The 27,347-nt window shown below is 40.6% G+C and overlaps 1 protein-coding gene and 1 non-coding gene across 2 annotated transcripts in view; both read left to right on the top strand.

The window, feature by feature from the left end:
* LOC139688066 (homeobox protein EMX1-like) overlaps nt 1–27,347 on the top strand; it is a 144,499-nt gene that overhangs the window by 79,834 nt on the left and 37,318 nt on the right. Inside the window, exon 3 of the mRNA XM_071585487.1 lies at nt 4,543–4,715. Within this exon, the coding sequence (XP_071441588.1) occupies nt 4,543–4,715 (173 nt within the window). The remainder of the gene's footprint in view (nt 1–4,542; nt 4,716–27,347) is intronic.
* LOC139688455 (U5 spliceosomal RNA) lies at nt 2,503–2,614 on the top strand. The gene has a single exon (XR_011700758.1). It is a non-coding gene; the product is annotated as a U5 spliceosomal RNA (small nuclear RNA).

Below are 27,347 nucleotides of genomic sequence, written 5' to 3'. Positions count from 1 at the left end.
TAAAATAGTTTTTTTCATTTAACGTGATAAATGAATTCCAGCAATCTACTTAAAATGTGTTTATTTAATGCGTTGAAGGTTATCGGCTCGAGACATAAAATTCATTGGTCCTAAAACGTAACAATTTAAGTGTATTTTCATGATGGCAATAAAATTTCTTATGAAATATTTAGGTCTTAGCATCAGTCGTGATAGTGTTTTTGCGCCGAAGTTGGATACGAAAAGATTTATAAAAACATCTAGTTTAGTCTTATTTCGTACTCAGTGGCATTCAAGAAAATAACACACTGTGTCATTAAGTGTTGGAAACGAAAAATTTGAAGGTTGCCACCCGAAAGGCAGATGTATTCAATATAATCATTTCTCTTGATAATAACGTGCAGAAAAATTAGGAGTCAGATGAAAAATATGATTTATCTGCCTGACAGCATTTTTTCTAATTATACATATCTATTAATCATTGGTAAAATATAATCTACAATAGACTCCTTAATTACTATCAACTTTCTTCTTTATGAACACGCTTCAACTGACTGGCTGGCGTCGCTCTCCTCATGCCCCAATCCTGTAAGGACTTTCAAAATATTCTGTTAATATTAATGAATTACGAATTCCTCGTTTCGCAATAAAATGCATCGTAACTTTTACTAAAACACCTAAATATAATAAACAGAAGTAAATAAAAAGCATAACGATTTACTATCATGAAATTTCCATTCCATTCGAGGAAATACATGCAACACTTACGACCTTTCTTTACTACACTTATGAATTTAAATATTATATAATATATGATGTATTCATTCTTCTAATCGGTACTATTGAACGAATAATGGTTACTATGTTAAAATTGTTAACTACGCCGTCATATGTTCCTGATAAATGAAATGAAGTCCTAATCCAAATTATTAAAGAATATTTTTTTTAATTGTCCATCAAAGAATCACATTTTATTTAATAATTTGGCCATAATTCAGGAGCTGTTTGCAAGGTCACCCACATGGGTGTTAGGACGAACGCAAGTGACCTCCAGACGCGACATTTATACTGATCTGTGAATAAACCTCTCAATAATGAGCTGCGATAAGGGACAAGTCGTTACGAGGAGACTATAAAATAAGTCGATCGGGCAGCCGTGAAAAACATTTATCCCATTATGAGATTTTTATTCGCCTCAATCATCGCGTTTTATGGACTCCCAAGAGGGAAAGATATATATTTTTTACACATCGTTGGTGCTCTCCTACTTCCCTTGATACCAACGTCATCGAAGATCTCTCTACTCCCACAATTGGCTGTCTTACGCAATGCGCATTCGCCGATTGCAAATGGAGAAAAAACAAACGCGTGAATTTCAATGTCTCCCGCCCCCGCCAATCGCCATCCTCTTCACCAACCCCCACTGAACTGGTAGATCCCCTCCTCGGGCATTCACTCTGCGACATTTAAAATTTTCAATTCGTTTTATTCACATAAACATTTCTATTATATATATAATTTTACGACATATTCTCTCAGTAAATGAAATCTTTATCGGTGTTACTACTCTGCATTGGTGGTCTTAATTTTTTTCGGAGGCGATTATGGCTATCGAATCACGCGCTTTGTCCACAATTTTTTTCATTTGGACTTAAAGAAAACCATATACCATAATGAATTTCGTATTTTGTATATTTGTTAGCCATTTACGAGAGTATATGCATTGTAATAATGTGAATTACTCATCAATCACGATGATGCACATGTAAAGTACTGAAAAATTTAAAACAATTATCCACCTACCAGTTTCCGCATGGTTAAACTGTGAAACGAGGCTTTTAAAGAATGGTGTGTCGAGCATGATTTAGCAGAGAATTATGCTGTCAAATTATTAATTTTACTTTCACCCAATTCCTCCTCATCACCCCTTCTTGGCCTCTTCTTTGGCAAAATCAGTAAGACAAAAACATGTACGAATTAGAGAACATCCTTCAAAATTAATGAGAAATCAGGCGACAAACAACCTCCGTATGCCGATCGCATGTTCATAATTTATGTTTTCAGCGACAACAAGATTGAATTTATTCGATTTCACTCTTTTCAGCCTTTTCATTGCGTGTACCACTTTATTAAAAGTTCCCATAACAGTAAGCCAATATTTATGATAGTGCTATTAATCGTATCTGACGAATGCCAATACAATCTAAAATTATTTCACTTAACAACAAAGAGGTTCAATAACAACCATAGAGTTCACTTTCAATATTATTCCGTTGTACTTTACTTAATTTCCTAATTGAGGATATTTTATTTCCTCACTCAATGTGAAATCCTTCGAAGCAGCGGTATGGGCGTATAAAATAATACGTTTAAATTTTAAATGAACAACAGAAGTGATCAATTGCTCAGAAATAAACGAAGCATATCAAAATAAGATATAATGTATTGAATTAATTACATAAATGAGGCATTATGAACAATATAGATTGTGTTGCAAAATATGTGCTATTATGGTTATTATCACCGAAAGGAATACCTTATATCGAAAGAATCTTTCACCTTTCACTAAAGATTTCGGAGGAGGGGTTCATTACGTCTCAATATTATGACATTTGCAATGTCTCAATATAGGCGTCATTAAAAAAATTAACAAACAACGAAGAAAGATTAAGAACTTAGTGATTCAATAAATGTATTATATAGAATTTTTCCAAGTACTTAATTTTTCCAACGTGTACGGTATTATCTTTATAAACTGTACGCATAATTTAGTTTAAAGTTAGGTATTGATGACCTATTCATTCGTGTTAAATTCAAAACTTATTACAATAAAACTTGAATGGATTCTAGACGTGTTTCCACAATTTGAAAAGTGATCTTTAGTGTGAAAACTTGATAATGATGCAAGTTAATCGAAATATGCCATACTAATTATAAAGTTTTACCGATTTTTACCGAAAGCTTTAATATTTTCAGTTTTCAATTTTAGTTTTAATAAAATTGTGTACTATGCAGTAAATAAATTTGGTAGTACAAAGACGGATGACCCTACCGCAAAGTTGCAGTGACGTACACTAATCTACATTCATCCATCATTACAAACACAACGTTTTGACAACATTAAAAAAACGATGATGCCAAAAATTAGCCAAGCCCAATTTTAAGGCGCAAGTGCTCATCCCATCACTTACAAATACAATTATGATACAACGAGTGGATGCGCTACCCCGCCAGGAACGTGTAAAGCGAATAGGCGAGGTGGATTTCGCAATTGACACTTGTGACATATTCCAACGAGAGCCCTGGGGACTGAATTGAGGGCCAAGCGATTTACTCGACTCCAAACGGGCATCGACTTCCATGAGCTCCGCTCTTGAATGTCGTGCATAAAAGGTGCATTGCGGAATTCAGCCGTACCTCTTCCGCAGTATCTTCCGAGCACGATGACATTCAACTAGAGAATATTCCCGGAACATGAACGATACCTTAAGATAATACCTAATATAATTGAATCCGTAATTGAACAAATGAATTACATGATTTAGATTTCACTTACCAACACGAGAGCCGAAATTGCGAAATTTATAAAATTCTGAAAATAATCACTATATAACTCGATATGATCCACGGTGCCGTATTATTGTTTGCCGTCTATTTTACTTTAATCATTGTCGGCAATTAACCTTGTATTTTCCTAAACTCGATTAAAGAGGTGTAACCTCACGACTCACATATACGGGCAAAATTCCTTAAATACATTTACGAACGAACGTCTGGAAACGAAACTCGTCTTGTCTGTAATAATGAGATGAAATGTTATGCTTGAGGTTTTTTTTACTGACTAATGGTATATTTTAAAGTGTAAGTCAATCAGACCACTTTTATACTATCAGCGGAAAATTATCAGTGGAATATTCAAGACCTTTAAGACTTATCAGTGAAAGAAATTCAAGACTTATCAGTGGAATATTCAAGACCGCACTTGGTTATTTCCCTTCAGGAAATAACTAATTGCGGTCTTGAATAAGATAACACTGCGTATAGGATTTTAGGCGGTCATTAATAAACTTGAGCTGTCCCAGGAAAGTCTGATAAATAAATAATTACCCTAAAGTGACAATTCATTTAACGGAGGGAGTCATAGAGCCCGGTCGTGTTCTTCATGCCAAAGCTAAAATCGGACTAATGCGTTCAGCTTAATAACTTCAGCTTGAGAGAAAGTATCACCCCTATAATACAAAGAAAGATCTTTATTTTATATTATTTTATTTGTTATTCGAATAAGGAAAATATTTTACTCGGAGTTCCATTTAATTATTTTTAATACAAAACAAGAATGATACCGTGAATAACAGATGTAAAAATTCATATTATATGCCATCATATATATATATATATATATATATATATATATATATATATATATATATATATATACATATACACACATAGATTTATAGATAAATATACATGCATATGTGTGTGTGGTTATATTGGGTATAGATTAGATAATATTTTATTCATACACTATGATTGCTCTCTAATCGTCCGTCCATTCACCAGGGCCGGACATTCCGGGTTTCCTCCTGCAGCCCTTCCGGAAGCCCAAGAGGATCCGGACCGCGTTCAGCCCGAGCCAACTGCTCAAGCTGGAGCACGCCTTCGAGAAGAACCACTACGTGGTCGGAGCAGAGAGGAAGCAACTGGCGCAGTCACTCAGCCTCACGGAGACGCAGGTGAGCACGTCCTTGACATTGTAGCCACTCTCCTGGGTGTCTTTGGATCGCGGTAGACACAAAATGGCCAGATTATGCCAACATCTCTTTGTCGCTTTTAGCGCATTTTAAGCAAAACCCTCCATTATCAATTAGCTGATGCAATGGATAACTCGTTAGCATCTCACTGCTCACGAATGGTCAAGACACGCCACCTCTATTTCTAAGAAGCGTAATAAATAGAAATTAAAAAAAAAAGAAATAGCGGAGGAAACTTACCTGCAATTTATTTACGCTTTTGTCCATGAAAATTAAATAACGGGCAATGTGTATAAAAAATTCTTTAAAGTGAAAAACAGACGGCAAGTTAATAAAGAAACAGAAGAGAAAAGATAATAATTAATTCAATAGTTAATAGAGATTTTTATTTAAGGGTTTATATGCTGTTTATCATATCCACCATCCATAAATCACAGCCCACAGTGTAGGAAACAGCGGTAAATTGCAGTTTTAATTTTGAAAACGCTACCCTAATCCCATTATACACTAATCTATATTAACTAGTCTACCCCATCCGCAGTATCTATGCGCGTTTAACCTAAATGTATGATCCCAGCTTTATATAAACCATGAAAACGCGATTGACAAAAAATAGGCAAATAATCCACAAAAATACGTTTGATTGTATAGCTTCGGGGAATGTAGACCAATAATCAATAGTTGACGAATAGTGTAATCCCTACACTTAGCTTGTTCCGTGGTACGAAAAATGAACATATATGGAAAGAAATGGAAGAATATTGGCTGGCTTTGCAGGAAAGGAGCAGTGCTTATAGCCTTGACGTTTATTGCTAGGCTTAGGCGTCACTAATGATTCAAATGTACGATGCGTCATACCCGTGGTGGTGCCCGCACCCTTTGTGGATGGGAGCCTCTAGCGCTCCCTCAGGAGCCGGTGACAAACCACTGCATGACTTTCGACCAACTCACGAATTTTTCTTTTCCATTTCATCTACAAAGGAATTGCACAAAATTTAATATTATACATGAATAGCTGTTTTATTAACCTCGTTAAATGATACCCATGGGTAATTATATAAATCGCCTCATTTCAACGAGTCCGTTCAGGACGAATCAACAGTGCAAAAAATCCTCTGTGGGATTCACTCGGGGTTAATTACAAACGTGTAGCCAGCAGTGATTTTCCCATAAATAATTGATCTCAATGTCTGGTTTTGATAAAATATTTGGTGGATTATTTATAATCTGACACAAATGATTAACCGTCGTTACGACCTGTACGAGGGAGGTCTGAAGAGTTTCCGACAAATATCTGTTCTCCTCGGAAGTGTCCGAAAAAAATGTCTTGTATCTTTGTTAGGTCGGAAACTTTTCAGACCACCCATTTAATTATATATTTAAATAATTATGTATATATACATATATATGTGTATATATATTTTATGTACACACATATATATGTATATACATATGTGTGTGTATGTATATATATATATATATATATATATATATATATATATATATATATACATATATATATACATACAAATATGTATATATATATTTTTTTTATATACATACACATATGTATATACACACACGAGTATATAACCATAAACACAGTAATCAACCCTAAGGTCGGTTTGATAGATGATCGTAGAGTTCACCCAGTACTAAGCCCAACGGCTTGTGACATTCACACATCCTGGTAGGGGGGGGGCAAGACCTTTTCCTCAGCCGGCTATGATTTCCTAGGAAGGCCTTGTACCCGAAAAATCACAAAGCTGGGGTGGAGCTAAGGGCGCCCAGAGAAACTTCCCCGGGACTCGAACCCGGATTCTCCGTCAGTAGTCCACAACGCTATACACCTGGACTACCGCGACCATTATATATATATATATATATATATATATATACATATATATATATATATATACATAGTTTTCGCATGCTATCTATCCCAGGTTCCGTTTTGACCCTTTAGAGTCCTGAAGCCCGTGGGAAGGGGCTTATGGAGTGTTTTAATCCTTAGGAAATACTGAATCGGTGCCCCCACATTCTTAGAGAAATGAACGAATGGGTACTACCATGGGCTTATCAATGAGGCACGTTTAAATTGTGTTGACTTTAGATTGAAGCCACAAGCTTTGGAAGTCACCGGCCCTTACTCTCCTCACTCCTTGAGAGTTAGACTCGCGGGAAACCATCCACTTCGTCCATTCGATGAGAAACTAGCCTTGAACATAACTAATTATGCAACGCGCCGAACGACATGAGCCATAGGACCATCATAAGGTGCTACGATCAGGTGACAAAGCCTCGGCAATAACAATAACTCTCGCAAGTGCCTAACAACGACCTCATATCGTATTTCTCGTATGCTGCGGCACTTGGAAAATTTTTCGTGCAAGTGGCCCTCTGTCGCCAGAGAGTAGCAGAGGGCAAGCAGTGTTTTTCGGAGGGCTTGCATGTGGGGGTGGCGGGCGAAAGAGGGCAGCGGGCGAGGGTAGGGTGGGGGTGCGGGCGGCGGAATGAGGATGGGGGATTGCAAAGTGCGCATGGGTGGCAATGGAGGGAGGAGACCACATCTCCCCCAATCGAGGAGAGAACTTGTGTCTTCTTGACCACGGGGTCAGAGTGGGCAAACGGGGCAATTTCGAGCGCAAGGGTCGTATGTTATTAGGGCATGTAAATTATGGCCCATAAAACGGTTTTAATACCCTTTTCACCGCAGCGTTTAGGGGCGATAATTCTTTTTTCTTATGGCTGAGCTTCCCCATGTGAGGGAGAGAGATTATAAGAATATCAGTGGAGTTTACGACAGTGTGACGTCAATTATTTTATGCTGGCAGGCAGTAATGTATGATGACCAAATTATACTATCGTATTTTACAGCAACTATTAATTGCGTTATTGCCGGACGTTCAATACGATAACGGATTGCACAAGCCCACTCAAGTAAGACAAATCGCCACCGAATGAGAAATCGTGAGGTCACTGGAGATAGCTTCTGCTGTTTCCGAAGTTGCTCTTTGGGACTAGCAATAATCAATGATACAATCGAGCAGCATAATTCAATTATATCACATAAATTAATTCATTTCATTTCTCACCATGTAGTTCGGCAGCTTGAAGAGAATAGGGAAAAGAATGCGGCACGCATTTACTTTGAGTGATATTATGGTGTGTTACTTTTTTCTCTGTCCGAGATTCCAAGCTTCATAAACCACAACTTTGAAGAATAAGGAGCAGTCAGTCCTACAAGTGAGAATATTCGGACTGAGTCCATAAACTTTTCAGTTTACTCATTTAGCGAAATCAACTTTGCTCTAGTGTATATCTTTTAGGATCCAATCATTGATTTAATATTTCTGCTGACCTATACTATTCCTGCTGACCTATTGTTGCATTAAAATGCACATTAGCGGATGACTCCGTTAAAAGTTACTGTTGCGGCATCTCCCGCAGTTTCTTTGGAATCACAACCAACATTTAAACAATAAAATGAATATCACAAGTACAATCTCTATCAGGAAAAAACAATCAATTTAGGCAGAAGAATGTACAAACAATAAACATCTAAACACAATACCTCTATCACAAAAAAATCCACATTCTACTGACATGAGATTCTCAGTCATTGAAATAATCAAAACTAAGGTGCTATTTACCAAGAAACACACAATTAAAGCAAATAAGATGCCAGTGCCTTGTCACACCGCTAACTTTTGTTCTATTTTTATAACCCTCCCATGTATACATAATCAACATGTCCGGAGCTATCCGGGCTATCCGAGCTTTTGCATTTATCAATATATCGCTCATAATTTGAATCATTCGGACGAAGGGCACATTGGATTTGGTCGCTCTAAACTGGGCGACTGTTAGAAATTAATGCGGTACGCTGCTATTGAGTGAGTACCGTAAGGTCTCACCGTGATGATGTATTTTCAGCCGTTGCCCACGGCTGGAATTCCTCAAGAGCAGGCTAATGCCATCACCGGGTTTCGAGCTCCTCCCTCCCTTGACCTCATCTTCTCCCAGCGCCCAACTTCACTTCTACATACAGCCGCACTATTATTATATTCTTTGTATTCTAAGGTGCTCAGCGGTCACCTGAGTCTCACAAATGACTTCCCTAAGTACATCTACTTCGGTGAGAGCAAGTTCACCTATCAATCGAGAAGAGTAAATTGCTATATTCCAGTATAGGTAATCCCATTTGCGTGCGCTCACTTTCTCAGTATGTTCATTTAAAAATGGATAGATTAAAGAAATGCACGATCTCTTTGCTCGAAATTAATAATTCTTACATTTACACAATTAATGTACATATCTTAACGCCTTTCCTCACGCCGTAATGGCGACTGAAATGGCCTGGCAGGGTATAACTAACATATCTTGAGCCATAATTTAAGCAAACCAATTTCCCACGTCCATCATTCCCTGCACCACCATGCAACCCTGAACCCCGTAAGCACCTCTAGTGTGCCTCATGACGCGTGACACTCGTCAATGTCAATCTTAGGCTTACGAGCACTCAAGTAGGGAAGCGCAAGAACGTCCTCGCATACGAAATACTGAGGAACTGGTTTCTCATTAAAAAAAATGGCGCAGCTTCCACGACGGCGAGATGATGGCGATCCGGCTACTAGTGAACTGAGGCCGGCTGACTTACATCGCCAAGAGGAGAAAGTAACTCACGGCTCAGGGCGCAGTTCCTGTCATGTGCATCGATCAAACCTTAGTATGTTTATTTGGAACACTTGCATTGCGTCGCCGACTCATCGAACATGTTTGTTTGCCGGAATGGAGCCCGATCACGATGATGAGGACCCATGGCGTGTGGCCTTGATTGGAATACCTTTTTTTAAGCATGTATCTGGAATCAAATAATACATTTCTTCGAGCAAATTTGCATCTACATGATATCCCGTTTTCCACTGGTAAGGCGTGTGGCAGGAGATGTGTGCATCCACTCCAAACATTAAAAATACGCGAAGAACTGTGGTCACATAGTGCAATTGAAATATTTGTCGTTACAAACATCTTTCTCATATAACGTGATGAAAAAAAACGAGTTTTAAATTATTGAAGAAGGTACCATGGTTGTTTTGAAAAATCATGTAAACAATAAATTTAGCAGCCTAAAAAAAATTCAGTATTTTAAGTATTTTAGGTATGACAAAAACAAACGTCTATTACTTAAAAGGAGAGAAAAAAAAGTAGCGACGTGCTTAAAAAGTAACATGATTAGTCTCGTCATATTACGGCGGGAGAGATTATAAAAATTAGAAAAACAAGACCAACTGTAGAATAAACGAACTTCAGATGTTGTTTTCCCACGAACGGTAATTGATGAGAATAATCGTAAACGAACAGGCTAGGGAAACATTCTCCGTAGGCTAGTATACTGTCATTATTTTATCATCTATTATTTTATTGTATTTATTTTGTTGCTGATTGTTAGCCCCCATGCTTACAGAAAATCTTTGCACTTTGTTACAAATAATTTCCATGCAGCTGTTGTAAAAGTTATGCGTATTATTATAATTATATGTAATTTGTAATGTCGACAAGCATTAGAGGAACATTCAATTTTGATGTTGCATGCCTGGTATCTTCATCACCCTCTACCACACACCATAACGATGGCTTGAATGAAGTAATCTCTATTTCTATTTTTTAAATGAATCGTGTGGGTTTTTACGTAAAAATGCCTGCTTATATTTACTTAAACGTTCATTTACTTTCCGGAAGGTAAGGTATTTAATGACAGCCTACTTCAAATTGTGTGGGTAAAGAAGAGAATAAGCATTTGGCACAACAAATTGGGGCAGGTTAGAAAAACTGAATGTAGGGTTTAAAAAAATATTTATTGAGGTGTAGTGGGATGCGATGTAAGCATGATTAGCCGCGTGATTGGAGAGAAGTTGGGAAACGAATTGGAAGGTAGCAAGTGGGATGATTAGGTATGTTATGCTGGGAATGATTCAAAGCACATGGTATTTTAATATATTCATAAACATTTCCAAAGTCTTGAAGGATGTACGATAGTTCTTTGGGTGTGAATACCGATGATGCCTTTCTAATTTCCCTAATTCGCTAGCCGCAGCAAGATAGAATACATTTTAATAAAAAATGGAAGTAATAACGAGTAGGTAATATCACGTATGCACTTCTCTCAGCTCTCTCCTCCCCATATTTATTGTTTCTCTCCCCTGTCCCCACATCACTTCATCCTCCGACACCACCCAACCCCTCCTCGCTTCGCAGGTATAATACACCGGCGGCCACTTATTAACCTCCGGTCGCCGGAGCTGCGCTACCGCCATGCACCAATCACCGGGGTATCACCATTGTTTTCCCCCCTACACTCCCCACCGGCCCTTCACCGACCCCACTCCTGAATCATTCCTCCCAACCCTCTTCTCATGTCACCATCTCCTGATGCAGCGAACGTGATAGAATATTGCGAACATTGCGTTGAAACATTTAATTAAATTCACCTTTAAACGTGCAAATCCGGCGAAAAATTCTAACGGTATGATACAGCAGTCGAGTACGTACGGAGGTTTTCTCAAACCAAGTGTTGCCTGATTATCAATTAAAGCTTATGATTTAAGTAGTCTATCAAGAATTTACAGCACACCATAGAGAATTGTGGCATCCTCTGACTTTCGAAAGTTACTACCGTGCATAAATGTTTTTTAATAAGGCCTATTCCGTGTGCAGTGAGCACTGCAAGAATGAAGTATATTGGGTCGAATCAAACACTGACATCCGTGTCAATCGATCCCGACCTTGCGTAGCAGGAGGCAATCAACATTTACTCCGTCAAATTCATGGATTGAGAACTTAACTCCAGAAATGGTCGATTTGCAAGATTATCATTAGGTGGAGGGATGACAGAGGATGCGCAAGGACGACGATTAAGGCGTATGATAGCCGGCACCTCACACTCCTCCTGTCATTCCTCCCACCTCGCGTGGGCGTGGCTAGTGGTCCATGGGGGCGTGCCCTTCTAGGAAGAGGGCGTGGCCTCAACTGGCGACGCGGGTCGACGTGAGGGAATGCCCGCCACGAGCGGCGGCATCGACCGAGTGCGCCGTCGCGGGGGAAGTGGGCGGGCGGGGCAGGGGGGTGCGGGAGAGGTTTGTGGCTCCCTTCGCGCCGAGGGGGTGCGGTCTGGTGCCTTTTCCCTCCCGTGGGAGATGGCAGATCAGGGTGGGGGTCATACCCCCCCCCCCTGATGGTTGCCTTGGAAACGGGGGTTAGGGATGCGACTGAGGCCTCCGACGACTTTATTTACAATTCAACTACTTTACCGAGAATGTAAGCGAACTCCACGCACAAACTGATTTCAATCAGCCCTTAACAATATATATTTCATAAGTCGTCATCTGAAGCGGATGTCTTTTTCTCTTTCTTTCATTGTTATTAAAGACTTTTTTTTACCTTCCCTGAAATATTTTTCGCATACAACTGTCCAAATCCGTCACGGGTATTATATACGTTATCACCCAACTTGAATAAATGTCTGCAAACAGAAGTAGACGATATTAAAAGAATCTATTGTGTTGACCCAATGCTTATACGTAACAACATGAGGTTGTGGGCACACTCTAGCGTTTATACCATTTATGATTAAGTATTCATATTATTAGGAGATAATCCCGAGAGGAGAGCATCCACGGAGATAAAAATGCCATTATTATTGGCTGTAACAATGATAGATGGGTTTGGTTTTATCAACAAAAATCTTTCTAAATTTTTCAAAACCCTTTCATGTGTGGATTTCCTGCATTAAAAAAAATTAATTTTTAGCCCATTACCTACTTTTTATTCATTTACTATGCATACAGTTACTACACATACATACATTTTCTTTAATAAAATACTATATATATATATATATATATATATATATATATATATATATATATATATATATATATATATATATATATACACACACCTACTCAGAAAATGCAAAACTTAAAGTTTAATGCAAAATTTTCGAAAGTTATTCACTCAAATCGTGCTCCATCTGAAATAGTAAGTTAAATAATGCCTCCACTTTTCACTGTCCTTTTTCAATAGACTGTCTAATTTTCCTTCAATCTCTTGAACTACTGTTTGAAGTAAATAGCTCCGTTTCTCTCCACTATAGGAAAATTGTGCGCTGCAAGTAATTTCATTTAAACTCATGGTAACGGGAAAATTGATGCCGATACATAGGTTTGCAATCATAATGTATATACCAAACTGGAGATATTCCTACTTCGCATTTAACTTCTACCACCTGCATCATGAGAATACTCACCCAGAGCGGCCACTAGCACACGTGAAAGTGAACTTACGGCGCAAGTATTCAATTACGTGAATAGTATTCACGATGAAGGGTACTAAAGAGGAATAGAATATGACAAAAAAGTCTTCACGGGAAATTCGCGTACCTGAGTGGTTATGAAGTCATCTCAGATTGCGTGAGGGAAAAACGAGTGTTTAAATAGACTTACGCAGTTTATCAATATTTTTATGCGGCAGGAATAAGCTGTAGATATAGTGATTAGAAATACTACGGTTTAAGAGGTACACTCGTGTGCACTGTGCGTTTATAAAACTCTAAGCAAAGCCTACGCTCGTCAATCTTACTTACTTTCTACTCGTAACAATTTTTCTGAAATCCTATGAATTTCCTTTCCCTAAATCCATGATTAACAACTTGCCTGAATAGATCTTGAATTCTTTTCGCAGATTCCAAATGCGGAATTTCCTCCTCAATATAAGGCCTCTAATTTATTGTTCATTAAATTTCATCGCCACCTGCCTAATTAGGCGTTTCTTTATGGTGGACGCCCATATTCTTCTGCTAACAGGGCCATATAATAGGTTGGTTATTAATGACTTCTAAGTGCCCGATATGTTCCGAGTTACTCCATATGATCCCGTACATTTAATCTGTAACGTAGTTTTGCACCATAAACCTACATAACTCGCACTGCCATGCAGCTATCAATTCGATATATTTCTATCGACGGTATATATCCCTCGTTCCTATTCTCACAGGTAACCGCGTCCCCCGAGCGATTTCCTCTTCTCCCAAAGTAAGACGTACGCCCACTCAACCCCCCCCCCCCATTTACACCTCCTGGAAACCCTATCTGTCTCTCCTCCACCCTCTCCCGACCTCTGTTAGCTGGTCTTTGCCGGCTCTTCCTATTTGGAGCTCAGCGGAAGGGTTGGGCTCTGGACGGGGGAGACGGAGGTCTTCCACCCTCCTCTCCCCCTCGGGGACAGAGGCACGTGTTATGCGTACGCCGTCGCCACTTAATAATGGCGCTGTTTTCCACTATGGCGTGAACATGAAGGGAGAATATTTATGACGCGTTGGATTGCAGCGAGTCGAGTTGAAAACGTCAGCGCCGCTTCTGGCACATTATGAAAACGCGTTTTTTTCACAATTCCACCGGCAAGGCGTTTTGGTTAAACGCTTGCGTTGGTTGGCTCACGCAGCCCGGATTTCGATTCTCTTTGGCTTCCTGGGATGTTATCTTGAACTTCTCTTGACCTGTTACACACAAAACCATTCATTTTGTCAGCTCTAAGAAACCTTCCTTGATGTGGAATGCAAAACGTGGAGGAAATCGGTCACTGGCCGTTGAAATATGATTAAGGGAAAGAACAGAGTTTTCACCTTACCTATCCGCACATCTGAAAGTACCATCGGAGGAGTCGTATCGCTAACTGATCCGGGGTCCGTGACGAGGTTGTGGTTGAGAAAATTGTCTTACCTGAAAGGTCGAAATCCAAAGGTCTTGATAGACTGACAGCGCACTCTCTGTGGTTTACAAAGAGAGCGAACACGTGAATTCGATTTCTATTAACTAGATGAAATACGCAGGTTGCATTTTTTAAATCTGACGAGTTTACCTGCAGAAAAAGATGAGTTTATATGCAGAGCATACAATATTGCTCCCTTTACAGAATATCGGAATGTTAGAAACGTAAACATACCACGTAAAAAAATTGGACTTTCCAATTATTAATATGATTTGGAAGTTTGTCTTTATTAATTGCAAGAAGGATACGTATTTATTCCTAACCAGAGCCTCAAACACCGTTGTCCATTAAATGTTTCTCAGCTAGGTATAGAAAAGGGGAGTAAAAATTAAATTGAAAAAATAATAAAATTTTAGACGCCCAATAGAGCAATTTACGTATTCTTAAGATAAAATAAAATAAGCATTTTTTACCCCATAGAATGGTGCATGAATCATGCGATTTATTATCGCAATATTTATTCATCGATGAAATCATTGCAAAAGGAGTTAGGCAAGTGATTTACTGTCTTTTTAGATTTCTTTTCTCTCGCTGTCTTTTTTGCTTTGTGCCCACAAGAGTGCCTCGGGGGTTATTTTGTCTCTTTCATTCATTCACTCGTCTATCGATGACCCCCGCTCTGTTTCTCTCGGAGGAAATCCGATCCTGCCTCTGACAAATACGGATCCGCCACCCGCATCATAAAATTTGGATTGGGATGGGCTTAGGGCGACGCGTTGAGGAAACAGAAGATTTTGGTCTCCCGTGGAGAGGAAATCCTGCCACCCCCTCACCTCTGTCTCCTTCCACCAAACCCTTCTCTCCCCTTTCGGTCCCGCAAGGGGAAGAAAGGTGCGGACGGGGAATTGAGGGAGACATAACTTTGGCTGGGATTTTGCTCCAACATAACGTCTCCACAAAACCCAAGTCCCGACCCCAACCTCCCTCCCCTCCCTTCTCATTCCCCCGTCCCACGCATCATCCTCGGGGGGCATGCAAACCCTCTCCCCGTGGGCCTCCCCCACACTGCCGCAGCGGGAGGGTTGGGTCGGTTGGCGGGGAGAGGGGGAAGGCGAGGGCTTGTATGAGCAATATTCGAGATGGCATCACATCGTCCGTCCGACTACTTTGCCTTCCCCGCAATGTTCAGGCGGGGGAGAGGGGAGCGCGCGTAAACTTTGCCCTTGGGATGCTCTCTTGGGTATGGATGGGTTGCGTGAATATCCTTCCATCCCTCGGCCTCCTCGTAAACTCGTGGGTCGGAGCGGTCGCGGCGGACTCCTTGGGGGACAAATAGCTTCATTCGGGTTAGGAGGAGTCGGAATATGAAGACGTGGACAATGTACCGCTCTCCGCGGGTGCCCGGTGGGAGGAGGGGGCGCACACGTACCCCTGATCGCACGGCGAGCGCTTGAGGTATTACGAAAACGTTAGACGGGCGAGGCTGGTGCTCGCCACCAACCGTAAAATCTGAGAGTATCGACATAATTAATGTTTTCATTCCACATTTTAGGGAATATTTACTCATTGCATGATGAAAATGTCTTTGCTGTATATTTTTAGTAGTACCTAGATTAATGTAGATCAATAGCATTTAAATAAACTTTAATTCTAGTAAACTGTTTTCACCACTACTTGGAGAATTTTTTTCATCGTGCAATCCGAATGAAACATAGGAAATCCAAGATTAATATTCATTGTACAATTGTGTTTCATTTTTCCTACGCGACACTAAATCTTTAAAAAAATGTGACTTGAAAAAGAAGGATAAAAAATGAACAATCTCGATTGACAGCTACTTCTGGCAGTTTTCATTTAAATTATCTTAACAAGCACAATATTTACAGAGGAATGGAAAAGTTCATTGTGCACGCTTAACTGATCCTGACCATAAATTCAATTTGGAATATTAACCGGTTTCAACGTGATGGGCCATTATCAGATAGGTGTTTACATAAATACAGACATTTGAAAAGCAGCGAGTCGAAGAGTGGGATGAGTAGTTTATAAGAATTTGCGGCGGCGGGCTAAAGGTGAGAGAGGAACGATTATGATGGATAGGTGGGGGAGTGAGAGTTCTTAAAATATAATAAGCGATCATATATTGGTGAGAAGCTAAGCATTTTGATAATTTAAGCAAACTTCTTCTTCCACATAATCCCCCCTCAACATGTGCAAGCGATTCAGACAATGCATGACCTTTCTCCGCATCCGCTCTTCAAAGAGCGCACACTCGCTCGTCGAAGCGCCGTCGTCTTGGCGCGTCGACGCGAGTTGGATTCGCCGACGTGGACGCGCTGCCGAGCCCAACGCGTAATTATCGCGATTACCCATCTCCCCCCCGAGGAGTCTACTCCCCCGCTTCCCCTGTCCCTTCGTAACCCGCCAACCTCACTCCATCTTCGGTCGGCGGCGACCCCCAGTACAGGGAAAAGCGAGTGGTGACTAGTGCCGCGAAGAGCCGTGTGCGCTGCTCTCGCGTGTCACACTACGAAGGTTCCGTGAGCCGTCGCGCTCTCGATGCCCGAATGATCGAGCATTCCACAGGAGGATGAGCATCGATGGCCAATCGTATCGATATTACCACCTACGTCGACTTCCGATTACAAGGAACTAAATATAATATTACATTTCAATTCATATTATATGGCGATCGCTATTTACATTACATAAATTGTGACACTGTCATTAGAAATAAGTTGGTTGGAACGGTAAACTATGACATACCTGTCCAATGAGCTATAGTTATGAAATAGAGATACCATTGTAATTATGGTCATATTTTTGCGCAGAAAATTCGTATCATATAAATGAAATTATTTTAAGGTTAAGAATACCAAGAAAGGCTCGCTATTATTTTTCCTAATTTTAGTACACTGTACTAAAATAAGGAAAATGTGTTGACAAAAGGGATAATTGATACTTTAAAAGCATCATCATGAATCGGAATGATAATTTCAGGTCTCAGAGACAGTGCTTCGCCGCCCCGCCATCGTAGGGTAATGGGACGCTATTCCGGAGATCATGGGGGTCCAGCGTAAAGAACCACTTGTCTTGTTTTTGGATTTTCTGTTAAGTATGAAAACATTCAGGGATAACGGAGTAAGAGAATAGTGAAGTGTCGAACAAGGAAGAAGGGAGTGTACACTTTCGCACTCACTTTAGCACGCATATGCTAAGGAGGGAATTTGAGATACAAGGCATTGATTAAGAGTCGGTACGCAAGGATGTAGGAGAAAAAATATTTTAATTTGAGAATGATAGATGATTAGTTACTCTGCGAGATAAAGAATTGAACATCCTTGTTGAGCATCTTATAGAGAATAAATGGGATAAATGTTTAGCATCGAAAAATCACGGATTGGGGAAAATGATGAAAATTATCAAAGTGAAAGAAGGTTCAGATAAAATAACAAAAAACATGAGAGCAAGAATTATAGATGATTAAACAGTTAACCTATTTTTGTAGTACTTTGGACAGAAATGAACAGATTGGGAAATACATGCATGTACTTACGTATTAACAGTGTAAAGAAAAGAATTAAAAGACTTTGATGTCAAACATATTGCTGCATGGTTTAAAATTTAACCATTCAAAGAAAGAAAGTGTCTGTAAATTATTATAACAATGGATGTGAAAACTGAATATGCTGGAAGAAATATTCAGGAGAGAGGAAAAGCAGCAGAGTAGGTTTTTCCTTGCCGGGGGAAGGGATGAAGAAGTTGTTCTGGGGAAATTCGGAAGGGAGAAACAGAGAAAGTGAGTGGAAGAGGTATCATGGCAACGTGAGAAGATAGATATACCAACAAGTTGAAAGAGAACTCAGCTGAACGGGCTAGATGAGGAGAAACAAATTTTGCCTGGCATGAATAGAAGTAGAATTTAGAAATGATAAATCTAGGCAGCATTCATCCTCGTTAATTCGCATTGCACTACAATACGAACTGCAAACAGTCCTGATTAAAGTTTATTGTAATGCAAAGAATTAATCTATTCTTTAAATATTTCGATGAAATATTTTGATGATATTACCCTCAAATATATCTTCATATACAAAGGAATATTAAAAAAGCTTCAATGATTCAAGAAATTATGAGAAGTTAAAACCTATGTTGAATTGATTTCATCTCAAAGTAAAAGAGTTTATTTATATTAAAAGGATGATAATAAATGCACAACTGAAAGAGGTCAATGTAAAATCATTTCAATTCTAATTATGAACTAATGGTTATAAAAAATGGAAACAATCAGTTCGCATCCACTTATGCAATGGAAACACGAGACTACCAAAACATGTTTACTATCGTGGGAGACTTTTTCTATCAACGGCAATTCTCCGATGTCGATGGCCGCTCATTGATGTTACCGCCGGCAGTGCGGTGGTGAGGAATATTTCAATTTCCTTCTATTTCGTTTGGGATGTCCTTGGCCGCGATCGAATGGGTGCGAGTAGTGTGATGCGGTGGGCTCACCTCGGCAGGCGCGCCCCTCCGGGAGGGAAGGCGGCGGGGTGAGATCGCCCCACGGGGAAAGGTGTACTGCGACGGGGAGTCGTCGCGAGGGAAACAGCGGGAGGGAAGTTCGAATGTGAAGGGAAAGGGAGGAGGTAAAAGGGGGAGTGGTTCTACGCGTTCTTTAAGCTTCTGCCACCGATGAATAAATACCCGACAGATTATTCTTGGCGCTCATTGAAAATAGTCTGACGGTAACGGTGAAACAATTCAACTCAAGATACAGGATTGAAGGAAATGGAAAAGTGACGCCAGAGGGAGAGAGCGGTGGAGATAAAGTGAAATCGGTAGTGAGCTATGCTCTGAAGGTTCACAGATTACGCTAATACGAATTGAGAAGAAGTGATGGGCTTGGTAAAGGTTGCTTGGTGCAAGAAGGGCGAAGTTTAGCATGGCGGTTGGCCAAGGAGGCCGTGTAATACGGGAGGAGATCCGTGAAGGTAGATCAAAAGAATAGGGTAATGTGAGCATAGCGCCATGAATTAATTTCCGTATCGCGGTTATGAAGAAAAATGTCAAGGTAAGAGTGGCGGTAGAGAAAGGAAAACAGTTGCGACTCCGGCGTGCCCAGCATTGTTAAAGGTTTCTTTGACGAACGACGTAGCAAGTTAGCCATCTGAAACGGCAAGAGGACATACGAGCACATGAAAAAGCTATCCTTTTCAAACAATTTAGCAATAACCCAAAAAGAAATATTCAATCACGCTCCTCTAGTATGAAAAGAAATTAGCGGGGAGTAGAATTCTTTGAATCTTTTTGAATTTAATCACGTTGAAGACTCCAAAAGAGGGATCAGCGTCTCAATAATACCGTATAGTTTTTTATGCACCTGGTTAAAATATCATCTAGGTAAAATAATCCTGTGATATGCGACTTTGTTTTCCGGTCATATTTCCTTCATTGGATGAAGAAACAGCAAACTACATTGGCTCATTCATGTCCGAAGGAAGATTAAGTAGAGAGTAGCATTCAATCCGTTCGTAATGAGGTAGAATATTACAATTCTGTAATCATAGAAACAAAGAATAAAGGAAATGATAAAAATTAGTTTTGTGGCCAGGAACTTCATAATAATGCGCCCAGTACCTTCAGAGTTAGTCGATATCTTAAATCCAAGTATTGAGTTTAATGATGAATTTATTTCAATAATGACATGCCAGCGATTACATGAGATAAATTCTTACAGGAATGACTTCCTTACTTGAATGTCGGTCAAGTAATAAATTTCGATTGAAGACTCAACAAATTGTAAATGGATCATTGCCTCGAGGAAACCATTCTATTTTCCACGAATCAGTGTGTTTCGAGAGTTGGGGTCACTCTAGTGGCGGCATGCGAACTCGCTCTACCGAGCGTCTCCCACGTATCCAGGGTGCAATGGTGGCATCGCCTCGGAGTGACCGCCACCACCCGTCTCAATGGCAATAAGTCGAGCACGAACATGCGTGGGCGAGAGCGCGGCTTTACTGCTCGCACCCCCCGCGGAAGGCCGAGCAAGTGTCCGTTAGGGTCGCGCGCAAATCGGCGACTCGCCAGAGGCCCGCTCTTGGGAAGGCGGGAGGTCGCCGGGAGGTCGGCGAACTCCCGTCGTGGGTATCCGCGAGTATGCTAGGTGCGACGACCGGCGCGCTGTGTTCCTCGTGCGCGAAACGAGCGACGCCACGACCCAGAGCAGAAAGAAAAGGAAACGGGGAAGGGCCGTACCCCATCACTGAGGGGACGACGTCCCACTTGGAATGGGCACGGAATGGTCACTGCTTCTCCGGAAGACCGACGGGTCCACGTCCATAAACGAGTGGCAACTATCAGAAACTTACCTGCTGAGCCTAATGAAATGAGTGCACTTTCGTGATTTTGCAGTACCTAGATGTCTACCTGCTATTTTGCAGATAATAGTCGCAAATGTACTGACATTTCAATTCCAAAAAATTTGAATTTTGGCAAACGTTACATTATGTTATATTTTGTCAACGTATAAGTGCCAGAATCAGACGGAAGATGTGAAAATGAAGATATGAGAAGACTCTTTAGCTGAAAGGACATTCGAGAGGAATATGCATTGAACGGTACCTAGGAATGGCGTGGACCGTTAATGGCCATCATAGGCTCTTTATATCCGATCTTGCACGCACTTTTTCTCTAAAACAGCTACAAGAAAGAGGAGTAGGAACTTAATTAATGTGGGCATTTTAGCATCACTTTTACAGGGGTATCATATCTGATGAATGAAAAACCCTTTATTTCGAAATTATTAAAGATCCCTGAGAGATTTCCTCCAGGATAGGCCGAAGAACATCGTTTGTAGATCGGGAGGCACTGGTTGGGCGGGGAAGAGGGCGCATCGTTGGTTACCAGTTCGGTGGCAGATGCAAGTTGGGAAGTGGATGGGAGAGAAAGCCGGGGAGGAAAATAATGGAGGGGGGTCCGGCGGGGGAATGGGGTGGCCGATCCCCTAACCACCGCGTTAGAGCACAATGGCGTACCCGGCAGTCGAGGGATGAGCATATAAATAATCGTTGCGAGGAAGGATGCGACAATGAGGGGGAGGGAAGTCGATGGGATTACAAAAAATGGATTCCCGGCGGTTCCACCACTCCCTTCGGAGGGAATAATGGAAGCCTCCCCCCACCTCGCCAGCCTCCCTCCTTAGTTCCATCTATCCGCAAAGGAATTCCCACGGCGGCGACAGCGGTTCCGTCCGAAATTGTTCGCGCGTGTCCGATTGTGGATCTCAAGGGGGATAATCGCGCCCCATTTGCGCCGGACGACGAGGGTGTAGGGACGGGCCGGGTGAGGCTCAGATTGACTCATTTAGATATCTTTCCGGGAAATAGGGCGGCCACGTAAGCGTGACATCGCTGCTAATAAAGCTGCTAACAAGGGGATCTCGGGGTCCTCAAAATCTACGTGCGCGCCAATTACACCGTGGCTATCGCGGGCTAATCTAACAAAGGGAGCGCTTTGTTCTGGTAGGGGAAAGGGAGAGGGGGGATGCGGTTGGGACAAACCTTACCCTCGATCGTTGCCGAGTGGGGTGAATGAGGACCACATCAATTGTCTTGTCCACATTTCAGAAGCTGGATAAAAAACTTGAACACCCACTTCATCATTTGATTCATCTGTTTGTGAAAAACGTCACTTTCCTAAACTGACTTCAGATAATTTCCCCTCTGCCAGCGATCACCAGGAAATAAAACCCTTTTGTTTCTGCTATGCAACTACCAAAATGTTTGGATGAAGGAAAACTGGAGAAAACATTCTCTTCTGAGCATGACTCTGTGAGCTTCTTGCTACTCAGTCAGGTCAGAACCGATCGTCTGATAACAGCCACGAGTTTTATTCTGCCAAAATTATATGCTTTTAATTCTTGTGAAATAGTCAAAGAGAAAAAATTACACTTTCACGAATCTCTAAATAATTATATTCACAGTAAACGCTCAAACCTCATTCGTTGAGGGACTGGGTTCATTGGGAAAAGCAGAATAGGTATCACTGAAATTCGCTCAGATGATTAAATCTTAATGATATTGCTAATTACTACGGAGGTTCATTAGTTATTAACGGTGAGAATGAAATGAGGATTTTGAAAAGCTCTTTCCGAGAGAGAATTTGCGGTAAGTAACTAAGCCTAACCATCAACTAAGCCTGACAAACGGTAAAAAAAAAACATTTTTGGATTCAAAGCATATTATCTGGTTAACTCCTTTAATCAAACTGCGGAAATCTCCGCCAGGTTCCCTGATTCATCTTTGGAAATGACAACGGAATAAAATGAATGACTGAAGAAGCGCCACGAGCAGTCATCAATTAAAAATCGCTCCAATCACTTACGTAGGCAGGAGAAAAAGGTTGGATCTGCGGGGAATGAAGCCTGGATTCCGGAAAATTGATGTTTCTACTGGAAAAATCTATCACTCAGACAACTCAACTTTTTTCTTCGAGAAGCGTGTCTCCAGGTACGTACGTGATTGGAAAACATGTTCCATTAATCACCATAGAATATTATTTGCACATATCCATGTTTGTGTTTCTGGCCACTCCAATCGATTTTTCAGTACAAAAGTCGGAAGAGGTCACGCACGTGATAAATGATTCAAGTGCTAACTCCTCGTTTCTTCAACTCCAGGATTGATTCTAGAGTTAATAAAGGCAATAACGCAGCTGTTGGTACACGCTATTCATTTTACCAACGGGAACACTACACCATCCTGCAATAATTGCCGTATTATGCTATTAATACTTGTATAAACATGGTAATGTCTTGGATATCGAAACGCCGTTCAATGAATTCATGCTGCAGGTGACTGTGCTATACAATACATTATATGCCTTCGTTTTAGGCAGTTAAATGAAGAGCGATGGTGAAAAACTTCCCTCCTAAATCGGTTTCTGCCCTGTACAATTGTCTTGAGCTCACATATGTTTTTAGATTTGGCTGAATGGTACGACAATTTAAAATACTTACGTCGATTCAAATGAGCATATGCATATTTATGTGTTTGATAGGCCATTGTTTTACTTAACTGCGGGAACTGGAATCATGTAAATGTACGTAATATTGAAGAAGCTATATAACACATTTTTTCAAGGGTTTTCATTGGAAAAGGAAGAGAGGGAAATGAAGAGACAATTAGGTTTATAACCTCTTAAAAAGTAATGTCTAATGACTGAAAACGGCCGAGTTATAGAAAGAAATAAAATAAAAAATGAAATATGACCAAGTGAAGTATTTTAATTGACAAAGAGATGGGTGATATGATGGAAGGCTGCTTATTTCGATCATAAAAAATATTCTCAAATTGGAAATCGAAATATGGACTATTAATTACATATTTACCTATGCAAATGATATTGAGCTGTATATTGTATGTATAATGTTGTGTTTCTTCAAACCAATGACGAAATCGGCAACTAAATGTACCATAAAAATGAAAAAGTGTCATACTATCAAGGACTTCCGTAAGCTACTTGTTCACATTACGTTGAAATAGGTATTTTTATTCATGAATTCCATCAATCTGAATCTGCCTTAAAAAATCTTTAAGCTCAATTAAACTAAATTTGCAAAGAATTATTCAGTTAGAAGCGTGGTTAACGGCTTTTCAAAACAGCACTCTCAACGGCCATATCCCGTGGTGTTGCGATTCGAAGCTCGCCAAGCGAAACCTTCCCCCACTCTCACCACACTTCCTTCATCCGCAAACCACTCGGCATCCCACCCCCTCCTACGAGACCACGTACACAGATGAGACGTGGACCATTCCCCTGTCATCCGGACTGCAGTTACCCTCCTTAACAACAAACCACTCCGCATACAAAATCTCTTTAACAATGCAGGGACATCCCTGCTCCGTTTCTAGCAAATTAAGCCGATTGTTCGTCCCTCCTGACCACAGGGATATGCGCCCCTCGGTGGCGTTTACATTTAACCCCGCACGAGGCGTACCGGAAGTGAATGCGATGTGTGGGGAAGGGGTACGGAGTGGGAGGGAGGGGAGTGGGGGTTCGGCGTGGGCCGCTGCCCGAATTCTCTACCCTAGGATCACTCAGGGGCCGCGCGACACCTCTTCAATGGACGAACGATTCCGCGTTAGCAGGCGTCCTTCGATTCCAACGACCGTGCTCGTCTCCTCCGGGAGTTTCCGCGCCTCTCCTCGCCGCTCTCTTAGACCGCTCGCTTAATGGACTCGGTTATCTGAAAGTTTCTCAGATATTCCGGCGCCCAACGTCCCTAACCTGTAATTCTCTGGCGTTGATTGCGGCTTTAACCTGGAGTGTTCTCAACAGCATGAAGACCTATTTGTGTACAAACTTTTAGCATAGATTATCTTTATTTATAAAATTCTAGAGGATATAAGAGAACAATTCGTTCCTATTTGGCAGAAATTTAATGATAAAGTCGTTATAGCCACAACTCTTACTTTTACACACATTAGCTTCTCCAGAGGTTAGCGCAAATTCAGTGACCAGGATATATGCAATTGTAACTTTCGACCCTCGAGTTTTCCAGCGAATGCGCTAGCCACCATGCGAGTAAATCTAACTTGTTCAATCACTCTTATCATTCGCTGTCGATCTCACAACGAATGGATCTACTGACGGGTGGCGGAAAGAAAATTGCAGCTATAAGGAAGGAGATGGCAGAAGCCAAATGAAGAGTTGGGTGCATGAAACCATCTATCTGTCTTTAAGCGAAGTTTTCCATCATGTTTTAATTGATAAAGTTTGAGGGAGAATAAGGTGCATATTTATTCACATTATTATTAATTGAGTTATTCATAATAAATAAATAGTGTTACATATATATAGTAAATAATGTTATATATATATATATGTATATATATATATATATAAATATATATATATGTATATATATACATATATATATATATATATATATATATATATATATATATATATATATATTAGAGGAAGGAATGTTTCATTAAAATTGCATAGTTATACAATAAAAACTTGATTGCAATAAAGCCCATTTAATCACTCGAAATTTATATAAAAATAGTTGAAAACTGAAATTTAGTTGAATATTTTTCTTGAAAACTTCATTTTTGGTAGGGATTGTTAATATTTTTTGACGTGCGTGGCGTTGGGGCTAAGAGGTTCTTTTGAGGAGCCACGCCAGAAATAAAGGTATTTCAACATTTGTGCTGAAACATCGCGAGAATTGACGGTCATTCGACACCATCTCTTGGGACGAGAGTAGTTATCGGATCATACTTGGCTGATCTATTCCTCAATGTACCATTGAATACAATAAACAGTTTCATGAATAAAGTAAATTCCCTAAAAGAGCAAAACAAATAGGGGATAAAAAGGTTTTGGTCTACCATTTTTAAGCACCACTTTATGCTCTTTTACACGATATTGGCGGAGTATTAACAATTGTAAGCCGTGGTACTGAAGAAATCCAAGACTGAGTAATTATATCAACAGTTTACTGGAGACGGCATCACTTCGCATGCCATAGAAATTGATACAATTAAATTACGCGGTCATCGGGTGAAAACTCAAGTCAAGGGTTGGGCACTCAGAACGTTTCATGAGCGATCCTCTTCATGCTGACCGCACGCTTGAAATTAGGCATGGGTCAAGTACCGTTAAAGCTTTCCATTCATGCCCGAGGTTGCCTTCCGATGCGGACCGGAGTGAAGTGACAGGTAAATAAGTATTCTTTATCGCTTCCGCGTGAGGTAATATGCGCTTCCTGGGCAAAAATCACTGCCACGCCCACTAGGCCCGTAAACGGGATTTTGAGAGCGATAGGGTGACTCTTAAGCGGCCATCCCCCCCTCCCCCCCACGTCCGCGAGCCTGCACAGCCCTGGAACACGCGAAGTCACATCGATGAATTAATTACAGACCCCTAAGCACGAATCACGCTCGGGAAACTCGAGATCACGCGCTCGATCCCGAAGGACCCCGCCCACCAACGATTTCCCACTTTTCATCGGCAAAAATCGCTCACACAAGAGAATCCCTCCCGAGTGTGGATGAATGCCCTTCGGAGCACACTCCTTTCGAAGTTGCTCTCCTCCCCGCGATAAGGATGTACACCGTGGAGAGAAGACCATGCGTCAAAAGATATACAAAGGCAATACACCAAAAGGAATAAATTTGAGGTTTATTTTCGATGTGTAGTATGCGAAACAGATAATCTGAAATGTAACATTTGGCATTTATAATCGTGATTGTATCTCGTAGGCTGAAGCGAAAAGGGTTTACAGGTACTGTATTTATTCAATTTCTCTTCGGTTCGTTGTATAGATGTGGAACCTTAGTTGGAATTGAAGTTAATTTCTAGCCAGGCCAGGCGAGTAAAGCCGTGTCTTTTAATTATACGAGGGTCATCCGGAAAGTAGTACCCGTTCGTGAAATAAAGACACAAAAGTAAATATTAACAAACATAAAAAATTTTATTTGAAAGAGGATACTTTAAACTACTTCTCAACATAATCTCCAAGCAAATTAAGGCATTTGTCATAACGTGTGACAAGTTTCTGTATTCCTGCTGCATAGTCCTTCGCCGCCAGCTCATTGAGATACGCGAGGGACCCATCTTGCACAAATTTTTGCATAATGCAGATGGTGTTTAACAATTTCATGAACAATTGTTCGAGAAACATTGGGAAAATGCTCACAGATGTCATCAATTGTGACGCGCCGATCGTTCCTCACGAATTCGTCAACTGAGCTCACCAGTTGGTCTGTAATGACAGACGGTCTCTCCGAACGCTCATCGTCGTGTGTGTTCCCCCTCCCCATGTTGAAGTTGCGA

Source organism: Hetaerina americana, unplaced genomic scaffold (genome assembly GCF_022747635.1).
Source record: "Hetaerina americana unplaced genomic scaffold, ioHetAmer1.1.p SCAF_2, whole genome shotgun sequence".
In the NCBI taxonomy this organism is placed as follows: Eukaryota; Metazoa; Arthropoda; class Insecta; order Odonata; family Calopterygidae; genus Hetaerina; species Hetaerina americana.
Note: the sequence above shows the minus strand (reverse complement) of the source record. Positions and strands in the feature narration are given on the sequence as shown.